At 46.0% G+C, this 17,458-nt stretch overlaps 1 protein-coding gene across 1 annotated transcript in view; it reads left to right on the plus strand.

The window, feature by feature from the left end:
• The first annotated feature begins 5,599 nt into the window (after positions 1–5,599).
• Positions 5,600–17,458, plus strand: part of SEC22B (SEC22 homolog B, vesicle trafficking protein) — an 86,714-nt gene continuing 74,855 nt past the window's right edge. The window contains exon 1 of the mRNA XM_068242673.1: positions 5,600–5,739. Within this exon, the coding sequence (XP_068098774.1) occupies positions 5,665–5,739 (75 nt within the window). The 5' untranslated portion in view covers positions 5,600–5,664. The remainder of the gene's footprint in view (positions 5,740–17,458) is intronic.

Consider the following 17,458-nt stretch of genomic DNA (forward strand, 5'->3'; position numbering starts at 1 on the left):
GAGAGGGGGGTGGGGACAGTGTAAAGATTAAGGAGGTTGGTAAAAATTCAAGTAGCCCATTTCATGTAAACAAAATTGGTAAATGTGGTGGTAAAAATATAAAGTGCATGGTAACCAATGCTCGGAGCCTTGCAAATAAAATAGACGAACTAGAGTTCATTCTGAATGACAAAGGCTATGACATTGTGGGAATAACCGAGACATGAATGGATGAAAGCCATGACTGGATAGCTAATTTAAAAGGATACAATGTGTTTAGGAGGGATAGAACAAGGAAAAAAAGGTGGAGGGGTTTGTCTCTTTGTTAAGAATTCTCTTACAGCTGTCCTCAACGATGAGATGGAGGAAGATTGCGAAGATGTGGAGTCCGTTTGGGTAAATATTCATGGTGGAAATAAAAGTTGCCAATTGCTTATTGGGGTATGCTACAGGCCACCTCTTATTAATGAAGCTGCAGAACTGCGATTACTACAGCAGATTGAAAAAGCTGCAGGTAAAAATGAGGTCATAATTATAGGCGACTTCAACTTTCCAGACATTGACTGGAGTATTGAGGCTACCCATTCTGGTAAAAGCAGCAGATTTCTGGCAGCACTACAGGACAATTACTTGACTCAAATGGTAACTGAACCAACTAGGGGGAATGCATTACTGGATCTGATCATTTCTAATAGACCAGATAATGTATCAAATGTGCAGGTTCAAGAACATTTGGGAAATAGTGATCACAACATGATAACGTTTGATCTGGTGACTGATAGGCCACGGGGCAGCGGGACCACTAAAACTATGAATTTTAGAAAAGCAAAGTTCACTCAAATTAGGCAGGCACTAAGTTTGGTGAACTGGGATAATGTACTACAAGGGGAAGACACTGAAGGGAAATGGCAAGCTTTTAAACTTATACTCAATCAATACTGTAGTATGTATATCCCATATGGAAACAAAATGTCTAGGAATAAAAAAAAGGCCTCTATGGATGAATAGAAAGGTTAAAGATAAAATGAAGAGGAAAAAGAATGCCTATAAGGTCTTAAAACAGGAGGGGACCGAGGCTGCACTAAGCAATTATAAGGAGTGCAATAAAAATTGTAAAAAATAAATTAGGCAGGCAAATCACTAAGGATATCAAATCTAACCCAAAAAAGTTTTACAAGTACATTAACTCTAAAAAAAGAAAGGTTGACTGTATAGGACTCCTAAAGGATGAGGATGAGAACTCAATGGTGGATGACCAAGGTAAGGCAGAGTTATTAAATGCTTTCTTTGCTTCTGTCTTCACAAAAGAAACAGCACTGTTGCAAACTACAGAGGCGGAAGAGTCTCAATCTTCTAACTGTAATATTAAATACTTAACGCAGGAAGAAGTGAAGGCAAGAGTAAATAAATTAAAAATAGACAAGGCACCTGGCCCGGATGGCATGCATCCTCGGGTCCTAAGGGAATTAAGTTCAGTTATAGATAAACCCCTTTATCTTATCTTTTGTGACTCTCTTGCAACTGGCAGAGTCCCAGTGGATTGGCGTACAGCCCACGTTTTCCCATTATTTAAAGAGACTCTGAAGCGAGAATAAATCTCGCTTCAGAGCTCATAAATAGCAGGGGCACGTGTGCCCCTGCTAAAACGCCGCTATCCCCGCGGCTAAACGGGGGTCCCTTCACCCCCAACCTACCCCCCGCAAAAGTGTGTCGTAGAAAGGTCGCAGAATTTCCCTTCCTGGAGGCAGGGCTAACGGCTGCAGCCCTGCCTCCAGTCGCGTCTGTCAGCGGCGCATCGCCGCCTCTCCCCCGCCCCTCTCAGTGAAGGAAGACTGAGAGGGGCGGGGGAGAGGCGGAGATACGCGCTGACAGACGCGCGTGGGGCAGGGCTGCGGCGGTTAGCCCTGCCCCAACCAGGAAGCGCTCCCCGGGTGTATCGAGGGGGATTTGGGGGTGAAGGGACCTCCGTTAAGCCGCGCTATAGCGGCGTTTTAGCAGGGGCACACGTGCCCCTGCTATTTATGAGGTCTGAAGCGAGATTTATTCTCGCTTCAGACTCTCTTTAAGAAGGGCAAAAAATCTGATCCAGGAAATTATAGACCTGTAAGTTTAACATCAGTTGTATGCAAACTATTTGAGGGGTTACTAAGAGATACTATACATGACTTCATAGTAGAAAATAATCTTATTTCTCAGCATCAACATGGGTTTACTAAAGACAGGTCCTGTTTGACTAACATGCTCAGCTTTTATGAGGTAGTGAATGCTAATATGTATATTGGGAATGCTGTAGATGTGATATACTTGGACTTTGCAAAGGCCTTCGACACTGTTCCCCACAAAAGTCTGGTGCAAAAGTTGAGGATGCAAGGACTGGGGAAGAGTCTGTGTTCGTGGATAGGGAACTGGCTAATGGACAGAAAACAAAGAGTTGTGGTCAATGGATCGTACTCAAAATGGGAGACTGTTAGCAGTGGGGTCCCACAGGGGTCTGTTCTGGGTCCAGTGCTCTTCAATTTATTTATTAATGACCTAGTAGATGCAGTAGTGAGCAATGTTGCTATTTTTGCAGATGATACAAAATTGTGCAGAATCATCAACTCTCAGGAAGATAGTGTCATATTGCAACAGGATCTGGATAGGATGGCTATATGGGCACATACATGGCAGATGAAATTCAATGTTGACAAATGTAAGGTCATGCATTTTGGACGTACTAATGGTCTAGCACCATACAAAATAAATGGGATACAGTTGGGGACATCAAACTTGGAGAAGGACTTAGGAGTACTCATTGACAACAAGTTAAATAATCGTACTCAATGCCAAGCAGCTGCAGCTAAAGCTAACAAAATTTTGGGATGCATTAAAAGGGAAATAAAAACTCGAGATGCTAGCATAATATTGCCCGTTTAACTCTCTAGTAAGGCCACATCTGGAATATGGAATTCAGTTCTGGGCACCACATTACAAAAAAGATATTGCAGTTTTAGAGCAGGTGCAGAGACGAGCAACAAAATTGATGCGTGGGATGGAAGGTCTCACTTATCGAGAAAGGTTAGATAAACTGGGTTTATTTAGTCTAGAGAAAAGACGCCTTAGGGGGGATCTAATTAACATGTATAAATACATCAGAGGGCAATATAATACCTTGGCGGATGAGCTTTTTGTCCATAGGCCTTCTCAAAGGACTAGAGGACATGATCTGCGCATGGAGGAAAAACGTTTTAGCCATTTATTTAGGAAAGGGTTCTTTACAGTTAGAGTGATTAAGATGTGGAATGCATTGCCACAGGAAGTCGTTATGGCAAACTCTATACCTGCATTTAAAGGGGGCTTAGATGCTTTCCTTGCGTTGAAAGACATCCATGGCTACAATTGCTAGGTAATGCCTAATGATGTTGATCCAGGGATTTTATCTGATTGCCATCTGGAGTCGGGAAGGGATTTTTCCCTTTAGGGGCTAATTGGACCATGCCTTGTAAGGGTTTTTTCGCCTTCCTCTGGATCAACAGGGATATGTGAGGGAGCAGGCTGGTGTTGTACTTTATACTGGTTGAACTCGATGGACGTATGTATTTTTTCAACCAAAATAACTATGTAACTATGTAACTATATATGTACTTTTTCCATTGCAAAGTGCTAAAATGTTAATTTTAATTGAAAATGAAAAATTATCTCCTAGGAGAAAACTCAGGAGAAAAAGTGAATTGCATATGGTCCACGGTGCAGAGTACATTTGAAATAGGCGCCGGTAGACTTGGGCGCAGGATACAGCGGTATATAGTTGATCCTGCTTCTGCACAAGTCCGGGCCGATTTAATTACTATTCCCCCTCCAGGCCGACATGGATAGTGGGGGAATGAAATAATTTGGCTTCCAGCGATTGCTGGAGGCCGAATTATTATGTTTTTAAGCAACTTCGGCTCCGTCTTCTGACGGAGCCGACGTTACTCACTGAGCACTTCAATAGGAATGATTCCTATTGAAGTCTATGGAAGCGCCGGCTGCGCCCAAATCTAGCAGCGCTGAAAAGCACTGCTCTGACGGTGCATTTAGTGCAGCCTGTGCACCATCACTCCTGCCTTTGCGTTGAAGTGCATAGGCAAAAGAAGTTAAGCAGTGTTAGGCAGAAGAGAGGGTAGGTTAGTATTAGGCTGTAGGAGGTGGTTTAGCATACCTCCCAACTTTTTGAGAAAAGAAAGAGAAACATTTAAGCCATGCCCATGACACACCTCTAATCACCCATACCATAAAAATTTTATGAGAAAAATGTGTTTTATAGTTCCAACTATACTGGTCCTTTCTGTCACGGCTTATTGTCCTTCATGTTAACATTTGAAAATAATATATCAATATAAAGGATGGGAATACAGTCAGGGGCGTAGCAATAGGGGGAGCAGAGGTAGCCAACGCATCGTGGCCTTTGGGCCAGAGGGGCCCCGAAGGGCCCTCCCTCAACTACAATATTAGCTCTCTATTGGTCCTGTGCTCATAATAATCCCTTCTATAGATACTTTGAATAGTGGTAATCATTAACAAACTGCTTCCCATTCCCTTCTTGCACCTCTGACACTATAGTTGCCATTGGCAGGTTTTGGTGCACCGTATCAATTGTTATGTATAGAGTACTTGGGGGGGGGGGCCCGTTGTAAAACTTGCATCGGGGCCCACAGCTCCTTAGCTATGCCACTGAATACAGTTTAGAGTCAATAAACACTTTTCTTCTATAGAAAAATATATATAATTACATAATCCTGAAAGAGGCACAAATGAAGAAAGAGGGACAGGGGGGTTGGACTCCCAAAAAGGGACAGTTGGGAGCTATGGTCAGTGATAGGCACTAAGCAGGTGGTAAGGGGAGGGGTTAGTATTGGGCACTAAAAGGGACAGTTAAGGTGGCCATACACTTATAGATTTGCAGCAGATTCGACCATCAGATAGATTTCTGTCAGATGCCTGTCAAGTCGAATCTAACAGGAAACTATCTGATGTGTGACACACTACAACAGATTTCAGAATGAATTTCTATTAGAAATTGATCTAAATGCATTATTGGACCATTAGATCCAATGCAAATCTATGGGCCATCGATCTGCTGCCAGCAGCAGATTGACCTAGATTTTCCATCCTGTCAGATGAAATCGATCGATTTGATAGAATAGATAGCTAAAATGGACCAGTGGATAGCCCCTTAAGTGTTAGGCACTAGTAGGGGCTGTTGATGTTAGGCAAAACATAAGGAAAAGTAAGTGACAGAGTAGGAGACAGGTAAGTCAGTGTAATGTATGTTGGAACATGTGTAACCATAACATAGGTGGTCATATCGTATCTGACATGCATTGTGGCAGAAGCCCCCATTTCATATAAAACCAGACCTGGTGCAAATTTGTATCTCCAAAGAAAAAAAAATAGCAGGTGAAACAATTCTTCTTCCTCTGCTGTCTCCGTATGAGATCCTGGAAGCAGTAAATGAGGATGTCTTTCCAGAAAGGGTTTACCTATTCTTCAGCGCTACGCAGTAATCTTACTTGTCTGTTCTAGTCGTCTCCTCCTCAAGACGGAACCTTTTTACTCCGGAATATTTGTACGGCTTTGTACAGCCCGGATATCCTAAGCAGTGCAACACTTACTTCCGGCCAACTCATCGCAATTTATATGTAAAAAGGCAGTTTGGTGTCAAGTATGGTGCTGCTAACTATGATAGCCCGAGTGGCGGACGGTCTGCCTCTGGCAGCGTCCATGCAGGAGGACGAGCAGGTAAGTAGCCAGCGGGAGGAGCTATGTGCAGAGCTGCATGTAACAGGGGGGTAACACTTCTGCTATTGATACAGTGATGGGGGGCGGGTGGGAACGTAACCAGCTTTTTCTTGGACTGTCAGAAATGTCAGTGAAAGAGACTGAAGCACCAGTGGATTTTGATTTGGACAGTTAACGTTTGATTCCCGTTTTATAGCAGTAAAACAATTTTTTTCAGTATGTTGTAAGTTTTCCAAGGCTGAACCAGGACTTTGCATTGGGGCAATCAAAAGGCAGATGATTAAACACCTTACAACTTGATTGATCAAGGTGAAGTTAATGATACTGACTAGTACATTGCAAGGTACCCCCCTTAGGTAATGTTCACACTATGTGCGATGTGTAAATACTCAATGCATTACAGCATGCGGAGTCATTACCCTACAATTGTAAGGGTATGTTAACATCACTGTGTTGCAAGGATGAAATTATAAGGCCTGGAACCCACTAAAAAGCGCAAATTGCTAGCGATAGCGTCTTTCAATCGATTTTGGGAATGGTTTCCCTGCTCCTGTACAATTCATTAGAATGGAAATGCTCCCAAAATGCTGCATGTCCTGCAATTGCGATTTGTTTAATGCAATTGCTCTAGTCATTTACATTGGCAGAGCGTTTAGGGAAATTGCTAGCGATTTGAAGCACTCCCTAAACGCTCTAGTGGGTTCCAGGCCTCAGGCTAAGTTCACAGTGGGCATTGTGTTCCCTGTAAAAGCTGAAATGGAATGGAAAAGCTGTACCAAGTTATTTGCGTGTTGTGTTGCATACAGTAAAAGTATGCTTCACTGTCACTTCACGTTGGGATGCTGCACACCATTACATTGCATTGGATGCACTTTGAATGGCACTATAGGTGGTGCTTTGCAGTGCATCGTCCTGTGTTACAATGTGGCCATAGCATTGCAGCACAGTGCCCCACTGTGCACATAGCCTTACATACGGTGACCATACGTCCCGCTTTACCCGGGACAGGTCCCGGATTCGAGGTTCCTGTCCCAGGCTGCATGAGGTCCCAGGAAACGTCCCGCTTTTAGCCGCGGGACATCCCGGCCTCGGGACTCTGGCCATCGTCCATTGCATGAACTGTCCACGGCGTCTAATAGACGCCGCGCCAGTTCATAGCCCGCAGCCCCGCTCCAGCCTGCAAAGTCTTCCGGCAGGCAGAGCAGGGCTACGGGAAGATGGCGTCCGAAGCCCTGTACTGGAGACTATTTGTGTCTCCAGTACAGAGCTTCGGGCGCCATCTTCCCATAGCCCTGCTATTCTATTCAGCGCGGGAGATTGGAGGAGCAAGATCATCCGGGGAGCTGCGCGCCAGAGGCCGGCTGGGAGAGGAGACTTCTGTCAGGTGAGTAAATTCCTTTTTTGTTGCCCACTGCGTTATTTTCTGCTGAAATGTTGCCCACATTGCCAGGGCTGTGGAGTCGGGACAATAAGCTTCCGACTCCTCAGTTCATGAAACCACGACTCCGGGTACCCAAAATAGCTCAGATTCCTCGACTCCTAAAGGTGGCCACACACCATACAATTTTTTAAATATCTGTTCAATTCAAGAATTGCAAGAAATTTTTCTGACTGATTGTAACATTTCAAAAATATGACCAATGTACCACACACCTATGTTAAATTTTTCCCCAATTATGATAAAAATGATTGGAAACTCTGACAAAATTGCAAGGGTGTGTATATTAATAAATTGTCAATCCAACACACACCATACAATCTTCAGAAAGATTGAAGAAAAATATCTGGCATTCCGGATCGATTAAAATCGAAGAAACCGGGAAATCCGATCAGATTTTTCAGTTTCCGGGAGATCCGATCGTTTTTATCGAATTAACGTAAAATCGGATCATTTTATTGTATCGTGTGTGGCCACCTTTAGTCTAATATTTAACAGGGCTGTGGATTTTGTACAAAAATCATCCGACTCCTCAGTTTATGAAGTCAACAACTCCAACTCCGACTCCAGGTGCCCAAAATTGCCCCGACTTCTCAACTCCAACTTCCGACTCCACAGCTATGCAAATTGCGTTTATTTTCTGCTGATATGTTGCCTACTGCGTTATTTTCTGCTGAAATGTTGCCCAAATTGCATTTGTTTTCTGCTGAAATGTTGGCCACATTGCGTTTGTCTGCTGAAATGTTGCCCACATTGCGTTTTATATTCTGGTGTCTGGGGTAACTGTTGCTGCATTTATTATTTAATGGTCATAGTTGGCTATATTTGCTGCTTTGGGGTTACGGTTACGCTCCACCCATACAATGACATGGCCACGCCCACCGTGCCACGAACGCCTCCCCCATGCCCATTTTTCGGTGCGCCCCCCCCAGTTCCCCTCCCCCACCACCATTTCTTTACAATGTGTGTAAAAATGTGCACGTTACATAGCAATTTAACCTATTAACTAAGGACCACAGTCTTAAAGCAGTAGGGTTAGCCATACTATGCTAGGGAAAAAAAACACATATATAGGTAGATAAATACTTGATCTACTTACATAACACATGTATTGTACTGTCCAAGTTTTGATTTCAGTGAATGTTATATAGTAAATAAAGAGAATTATTGTCCTGGTGGGGGCCATGTTTTTTGCCCACAGTTTAGGTTAAATCCTGATGTTATTTCTGCCCTTTACTTTTTTCTTTTCTCCTCTAATTGCTGAGTCACCTCACCCTTGCTTGTAAACACAAGTGAGCAGGGGATTGTGTTTCAGATAAGCAGCTGGCAGGGAAATAAATGGAAAATGAGGAATATATTCTAGATAAAAAGAACCCCCCACATGCAACTGTTTGGCACTGACTACTAAAGAGCCAGTGCTCCTTAAGTATGTGAAGACTCCAAATCATAACAGAAGAAAAAGTTTTGAAGCAGGATTAGCATCTTTATCACTTAATACACTCAGACCAGTTGCTGTTGAAATTTGATTTTTCCGGTGACACTCCCGGTTTAAACCCCCCTAGTGTCCAGGCTATTTTTTTTTTACAAAATAGGCCACTGCAGCTTTAAGGCCTCGCTGCAGGGCCGCACAACTCAGCACACAAGTGATTTTTTTTTTCCCCACCCCCCTTTTCTGCCCACCAACAGAGCTTTCTGTTGGTGGGATTTGATCGCTCCCAGGATGTTTAATTAATACACACACAATTCTTTTTTTTTTTTTTTTTTTTTTTTTTTTTTATTACAACCCCGCTAGCCAATGACAGCGATCGGCTGTCATAGGCTTCAGCTTACGATAGCAGATTGCTCCTGCGTGTCTCAGTGGGACAGCGTGTCACACGGCTGTCCCCTGTACAGCGCTGCTGTACATCGCAGCGCTGTACACAGTGTCTAACAGTCTCCTAGCAAAGATCGCCGCTGGGAGACTGATGGCAGCGGGGATGGACTGCGCAATTCCCTGCAATCTCTGCCCCTAGGACTTCACGCCAATTGGCGTGGAGTGGTCCTGGGTCTGCCTCTCTGCTCACGCCAATTGGCGTTGAGCAGTCGTTAGGATGTTAAGCTATGAAAATGTTTTCTCACAAATTATTTAGAGATTGATTGTAGAAAGTGCCTTTGGGTGTCCTAGTACAATAAAATACATACTTTTTTTATCAAATAAAAGTTATTTCAATAGGGGAAGAGTAGTCCTATACCTCCTCCTGTCTTCCTCCTGGTATATTCCTGGCACTATAGAAATGGTGTCCATGAGTACTCTAGGGGCCCATATGCAACGATTCAATAGGAAGGACTACTGACTCAATGCACATTCAAAATCTTTTTAATTAATGCCTTGGCTACATGAAGATCGCACAACATGTTTAAAAACATCCACAATTTTAAAAACAACAGTACCTGGCCAGGATATGCGCGCTTAACTCTAAAGGGACAAGATCAGGTTTTATGCAAGGTGTAGTCGCCCAGCCGCAGCCTTATGCAGAAAACACCCCGCTACCTTAATCTATTTGTCCTCAGCCACCACCAGAACACCGCACACACTGTGTAATGCTTCTGTTTCCGGCTTCCCATAGCTGGTTTGGTTAGCAACTGCAATGTGTGAGTTGTCTGCAACTTGACAAAGGCCTTGTTATGGCCGAAACAGCAGTCTGTCGTTGCGATTGGATGACAGAATAAAGTAATTGAGTTACAGTACTCTCTTGTGGTGCCGGTCTTTGAGGACATTTACTGCTGTGGCCCCTTGGTACTGGGGTGTGACCATGGCACACTTTATCGTTTAGAAGCCAGTGTTGGTGCTCCTGGGCCTGTGTTTTTCTGTCTTTTATGTTAGGAAAATAAATGATGGCATTGGTATAATTTTTATTTTTCTTCTGTATGTGAGCACACTTATTACTCTGTAGCCTTATTACTCTGTAGCATTGAGGGTCAAGAATGGAATCCTTATACTAGGTTTTGGAAGATTCCAGTTATTTAGCTTTACAGTTCTTATTAGCAAGACCCTGATTTATGAATGGAGAGAGAATGAAATTTCTTATGTGGCATTCCTGTGTGCAGAAACTGAACTTTGCACAGAGCTAATCAGGTTTGGAAACTAACAAATTACCTAATGGCTGATTAATCAGTGAAGCTGATACAAGTATCAGTCATAACCCTCCGAATTTGAAAAGTCGTGTGTAAAGTTCCTGTTTTGAAATCGGATTAGTCCTGTGCATAACACAGTAAATGCACACTCCAAGACCGCACTTGCCTTTTAAATGGGTCTACAGACAGCCTGAGCTATCTCTCTCCTGTCTATGGGCTGGTGCACACTAGAAGAGCTTTTCTGAGCGCTTTTGTGATTTTAAAAGCTCCTGCTAATGTTATTCTATGTGTGTTTGCACACTGGAGCGATGTGATTTTTGTAAAAAATCTACCATAGCACTGCATTAGCAAGAGATTTTAAAATCTCTAGCGTTTAAAAAGCTCTTGTGGTGTGCACCAGCCCTATGGATGTCCCTTTCAGCTCTGATGAATTTGGTACTGCAGACACGGGTGCGTGTATTTGCATCTTTTTTTATTGGCTGACAGGCAGTCTGTGGACCAATTTAAAGAGACTCGGAGATGACAATCATAATAGATTTATACATACCTGGGGCTTCCTCCAGTCCCATCCGCATGGATCGCTCCCACGCCCGCCATCCTCAGCCTTCTGAATCGCCGGTACCGGGTCCCGGCACTTTGGACAGTCGATGCAAGCGCAGTGCGCTCCCTCTGTACTGCGCCTGCGTAAAGCAGGTGCGGGCGAGACGGAGTCCTCACGCATGCGGAAAACTGGCCGCATCCGGCGGAAGTGACGGGACCTGGTATCGCCGATAGAGGGGTCCGAGGGCGGCAGCGTGGGAGATATCCATGCGGATGGGGCTGGAGGAAGCCCCAGGTATGTATAAACCGATTACTATATTTAGTCTCTGAGTCCATTTAAAAGGCAAGTGCTGTCGTGGAGTGTGCATTTACTGTGTTTGGCATTTTGATTTTGTGGCAGCTGCGGCTTGGAGCACTGGGGTCCACCTGCACTGCCCTTAAGGGTGTTGCATGTGGAGTGGGGGCCCTGCTTCTTATGTGCCCCAGTCTTTCTGTTCCTGTGCATCTCTGGTGATTTTATACTCTTTTCAGAGGACCACTGACCTTAGTTTGAGGACCACTGATCTAGATCAACTATTTACCAGATTATCAAGAACTTCAAGGAGAGAGGTTAAACTGTTGTGAAGAAGGCATCAAGGCACCTAATAAAGTCCAGCAAGCACCAGGACCGTTTCCTAAAGATGATTCAACTGTGGGATCAGGGTGCCGCCAGTGCAGAGCTTGTTCAGGAATGGTAGCAGACAGGAGTGAATGCGAATACTTGTGGAGGATGGACTGCTATCAAGAAGGGCAGCAACGAAGCTACTTTAGTTCAAGAAAACATCAGGGATAGGCCGATATTCTGCAGAAAATAAGGGATTGGATTCTGAGGACTATAGTTAAGTAATTTCTCTGACCCCTTATGAATATTTGGGGCATCTGGCAAAATGATTGTCTGGAGGAGAAAAGGGGAGTGCTACCATTATTCCTGTCTCATGCCAACAGTAAAGCATCCTCAGACCATTCACCTATGGCAGTGGTTCCCAACCTTTTTGGAGTCGTGACACATCACATCAAACGTTCAGATCTCTGTGACACGTACACTAGCGACTGCTGGTGAGTGGCCATTACTGCTGCTGGCATAGTGGTGGGTGCTAGTGAGTGGCCATTACTGCTGCTGGCATAGTGGTGGGTGCTAGTGAGTGGCCATTACTGCTGCTGACATAGTGGCGGCTGCTGGTGAGTGGCTTTTGCTGCTGCTGCTGGCATAGTGGGGGCTGCTGGTGAGTGGCTTTTGCTGCTGCTGCTGGCATAGTGGGGGCTGCTGGTGAGTGGCTTTTGCTGCTGCTGGCATAGTGGGGGCTGCTGGTGGGTGGCTTTTGCTGCTGCTGGCATAGTGGGGGCTGCTGGTGGGTGGCTTTTGCTGCTGCTGGCATAGTGGGGGCTGCTGGTGGGTGGCTTTTGCTGCTGCTGGCATAGTGGGGGCTGCTGGTGGGTGGCTTTTGCTGCTGCTGGCATAGTGGGGGCTGCTGGTGGGTGGCTTTTGCTGCTGCTGGCATAGTGGGGGCTGCTGGTGGGTGGCTTTTGCTGCTGCTGCTGGCATAGTGGGGGCTGCTGGTGAGTGGCCATTAATGCTGCTGGCATAGTGGGGGCTGCTGGTGAGTGACTTTTGCTGCTGCAGGCATAGTGGGGGCTGCTGGTGGGTGGCTTTTGCTGCTGCTGGCATAGTGGGGGCTGCTGGTGGGTGACTTTTGCTTCTGCTGGCATAGTGGGGGCTGCTGGTGGGTGGCTTTTGCTGCTGCAGGCATAGTTGGGGGCTGCTGGTGGGTGGCTTTTGCTGCTGCAGGCATAGTGGGGGCTGCTGGTGGGTGGCTTTTGCTGCTGCTGGCATAGTGGGGGCTGCTGGTGAGTGGCTTTTGCTGCTGCTGCTGCTGGCATAGTGGGGGCTGCTGGTGAGTGGCTTTTGCTGCTGCTGCTGCTGGCATAGTGGGGGCTGCTGGTGAGTGGCTTTTGCTGCTGCTGCTGGCATAGTGGTGGCTGCTGGTGAGTGGCTTTTGCTGCTGCAGGCATAGTGGGGGCTGCTGGTGCGTGGTGGCTGCTGGCATAGGGGCTTTTGCTGCTGCTGCTGGAATAGTGCGGGCTGCTGGTGTGTGGTGACTGCTGGCATAGTGGGTGCTGCTGGCATAGTGGCTTTTGCTGCTGCTGATATAGTGGGGGCTGCTTGTGTGTGGTGGCTGCTGGCATAGTGGGGGCTGCTGGCATAGTGGTGGCTGCTAGTGCGTGGTGGCTGCTGGCATAGTGGGGGCTGCTTGCATAGTGGGGGCTGCTGGTGCGTGGTGCTGGCATAGTGGCTTTTGCTGCTACTGCTGGCATAGTGGGGGCTGCTGGTGTGTGGTGGCTGCTGGCATAGTGGGGGCTGCTGGTGCGTGGTGGCTGCTGGCATAGTGGGGACTGCTGGCATAGTGGCTTTTGCTGCTGCTGGCATAGTGGGAGCTGCCGGCACAGGGGCTGCTGCTATTTTGGTGGTGGTTGCTGCTGGCAGAGGGGCTGCTTCTCTCACAGCCAGGGGTTGCTGCTGGAACGGGAGCTACTTAATTTTTTTGCAGAGAGGTGGCATGAAAGTGCCTTACTCACTGTCCTCCTCACTGCAGATTGCCTCTCCATCCGCTCCTCCTCCTCAACCGGGACGCTATCTTCCGCGCTGTTCTGTTGCCCCGCTCTGCCAGTGCCTTCCCCTTTTGTTCCGTCCCATAGTAGATAAAGGACTACAAGAAAATGGCCACCGTTGTCCACAAATGTGGATGCTGGCGACCATTTTCTTGTAGTCCTCTACTAACTACAATGGGACAGAACGAAAGGGGAAGGCATAGCAGGGCAACAGAGAAGCGCGGAGGGAGACAGAGCACTGACACAGCGACACATACCCGAAGCTGCCGCGACACATGTATGTGTCGCGGCACATGGGTTGGGAACCACTGACCTATGGGGATGCTTTTCATCCAAGGGAGTAAGCTCACTCAAAATTGTCTAAAAACAAATCCATAAATAAAGAATGGTACCAAAACCTCATCCAACAGTTTGGTGAAGAACAGTGCCTTTTCCTATATGATGGAGTACTGTTCCATAAGGCCAAAGTGATAACTTACTGGCTCGGGGAGCAAAACGTTGAAATTTCGGGTCCATGGCCATGAAAGTCCTCAGATCTTAACTTGTGGTCAATCCTCAAGAGGCAGGTGGACAAAGAAAAAAACACTTCTGACAAATGGCCAGCATTGATTGTGAAAGAATTAGTTGCTATCAGTCAAGATTTGGTCCAGAAGTTGGTTGACAGCATGCTAGGATGAATTGCAGAGGTCTTAAAAAGGGCAACACTGCAGATAGTGACTCTTTTGATGTAATTGTCAATAGAAGCCTTTGACGCTTATGAAATGCTTGTAATTACACTTCAATACATCACAGAAACAACTGAACTAAAACACTGAATCAGCAAACTTTGTGAAAGCCAGGATTTGTGCCATGCTCCAAACTTTTGGCCAGGACTGTATGACTCTGAGGTGGTAATCCTGTAACTTCTCAGTGTCCTTTTATGACTTCCTCCAGCTCAGCAGGTGGCTTATCACAATTTACTGCAATAGTCTATTTTTAAATTGTAAGCAAAATGTAAAAATTTTGCAGAGAGAAAGTCCTTTGTTCACTTCTTTAGCAGTGTTAGGTCTGGTAGATCACTTTTGACAACCTGTGGTGATACATATGGTTTTGGACACCATTTTCTTCTGTATGCTGTAATCTCTGCTTTTAATCTAAAGTGGTGGCTGGATAGCGTACAGGTTAAAGTGAAGCAGGGACGAAGCATCCTCATGTATTTTACCATATAGATCAGTGGGAACATTAGAGAAAACGCCTACCATGCTTTCTGTTTCATTCTGCACTGCACAGCTTGTTTCTGATCAGCCCTGATAAAATCCCCGACTGAGCATTCAGTCTGGCTTTGCTATAATGACTCAGCTATAATGACTCCTGAGCAGAGCCAGCAGGGGGCAGGCTTGGACTGAAAAGACAGCACAGAAGACAGACTGAGCTATAAATATTCCTGAGCAAAGCCAGACTGAATGCACAGTCTGGGTTTTTATTAGGGCTGATAACAAGCAGCCTGTGCAGTGCAGAATGAAACAGAGAGCAAGGTAGGTGTTTTCCCTAATATTCCCACTGATATATGGTAAAATACATGAGGGTGCTTCGTCTCTGGATCTCTTTAAGAGCCTCTGACATAGACTAGGGTTCAAATCTCGGCTCTTCCTTTTCAGTAAGCCAGTACCTATTCCATAAGGAGTCCTTTGCTTGGTGAGGCCTATTGATTGGGTACAGCTCTCAAAGGCTCTCAAACACTGGGAAACATGCCATTTGTGGGACGACCACAGATGAGTTTTAAATGGACTTTTCTCAGCAAGGTGTTTTATTTTTTTGTATTTCTTTAATATTGACTTCCAGTTCCATCTTAACCACTTCCCGATCGCCGCATGTACAAATGGCGGCCGGGAAGTGGATCCCGCAAGGACCGCCACATGTACAATTGGCGGCGGTCCTTGTACGGGCATGGGCGGAGCGATCGCGTCATTCGTGATGCGATCCTCCGCCAGGAACTGGCTCCGCCCCCTTCGCGCTGTAACCCGCCGGCGGGTTACTTGCACCCGGATCGCCGCATACAAAGTGTATAATACACTTTGTAATGTATACAAAGTGTATTATACAGGCTGCCTCCTGCCCTGGTGGTCCCAGTGTCCGAGGGACCACCAGGGCAGGCTGCAGCCACCCTAGTCTGCACCCAAGCACACTGATTTCCCCCCCCCCCCGCCCCCTCATTGCCCACAGCACCCCTCAGACCCCTGTTTGCACCTAATCACCCATCAATCACTCCCTGTCACTATCTGTAAACGCTATTTTTTTTTATGCCCTAAACTGCCCTCCTGATCACCCCCCCCGTGTACTGTATGCATCTATCCCCCCTGATCACCTGTCAATCACCTGTCACTGCCACCCATCAATCACCCCCTGTCACTGCCACCCATCAATCAGCCCCTAACCTGCCCCTTGCGGGCAATCTGATCACCCACCCACACCAATAGATCGCCCGCAGATCCGACTTCAGATCACCTCCCAAGTGCAGTGTTTACATCTGTTCTCTACCCTAAACACCCACTAATTACCCATCAATCACCACCTGTCACTGCTACCCATCAGATTAGACCCCTATCTGCCCCTAGGGCACTCAATCACCCACCCACACCCTCAGAACGCCCTCAGACCCCAGCCCTGATCACCTCACCAGTGCATTGCTTGCATCTATTCCCCCCTCTAATCACACCTTGAGACCCATCAATCACCTCCTGTCACCCCCTAGCACACCTACCCATCAGATCAGGCCCTAATTTGCCCCGTGTGGGCTCCTGATCACTCGGCCAAACCCTCAGATCCCCCTCAGACCCCCTTCCAATCACCTCCCCAGTGCATTGATTGCATCTATTTTCCCCTCTAACCACCCCCTGAGACACCCATCAATCACCTCCTGTCACCCCCCTAGCACTCCTATCCATCAGATCAGGCCCAATACAACCTGTCATCTAAAAGGCCACCCTGCTTATGACCGGTTCCACAAAATTCGCCCCCTCATACACCACCTGTCATCAAAATTTGTAGATGCTTATACCCCTGAACAGTCATTTTGAGAAATTTGGTTTCCAGACTACTCGCGGTTTTGGGCCCGTAAAATGCCAGGGCGGTATAGGAACCCCACAAGTGACCCCATTTTAGAAAAAAGACATCCCAAGGTATTCTGTTAGGTGTATGACGAGTTCATAGAAGGTTTCATTTTTTTGTCAAAAGTTGGCGGAAATTGATTTTTGTTTTTTTTTACAAGGTGTCATTTTTCACTAACTTGTGACAAAAAATAAAATCTTCTATGAACTCGCCATACACCTAACGGAATATCTTGGGGTGTCTTCTTTCTAAAATGGGGTCACTTGTGGGGTTCCTATACTGCCCTGGCATTTTAGGGGCCCTAAACCATGAGGAGTAGTCTAGAAAACAAATGCCTCAAAATGACCTGTGAATAGGACGTTGGGCCCCTTAGCGCACCTAGGCTGCAAAAAAGTGTCACATGTGGTATCGCCGTACTCAGGAGAAGTAGTATAATGTGTTTTGGGGTGTATTTTTACACATACCCATGCTGGGTGGGAGAAATCTCTCTGTAAATGGACAATTGTGTGTAAAAAAAAAATCAAACCATTGTCATTTACAGAGATATTTCTCCCACCCAGCATGGGTATGTGTAAAAATACACCACAAAACACATTATACTACTTCTCCTGAGTACGGCGGTACCACGTGTGGCACTCTTTTACACCCTAAGTGCGCTAAGGGGCCCAAAGTCCAATGAGCACCTTTAGACTTTACAGGGGTGCTTACAATTCGGCACCCCCCAAAATGCAAGGACAGTAAACACACTCCACAAATTACCCCATTTTGGAAAGTAGACACTTTTTTTTTTTTTTTTTTGGTCGCAAAAAAGTTAGCAAAAATGTAAATTCACTTTTTGCACCATAGTTTGTAAACGCTATAACTTTTACCCAAACCAATCAATATAGGCTGAAT

The sequence above is a fragment of the Hyperolius riggenbachi genome, chromosome 6 (assembly GCF_040937935.1).
Source record: "Hyperolius riggenbachi isolate aHypRig1 chromosome 6, aHypRig1.pri, whole genome shotgun sequence".
NCBI classification, from domain to species: domain Eukaryota; kingdom Metazoa; phylum Chordata; class Amphibia; order Anura; family Hyperoliidae; genus Hyperolius; species Hyperolius riggenbachi.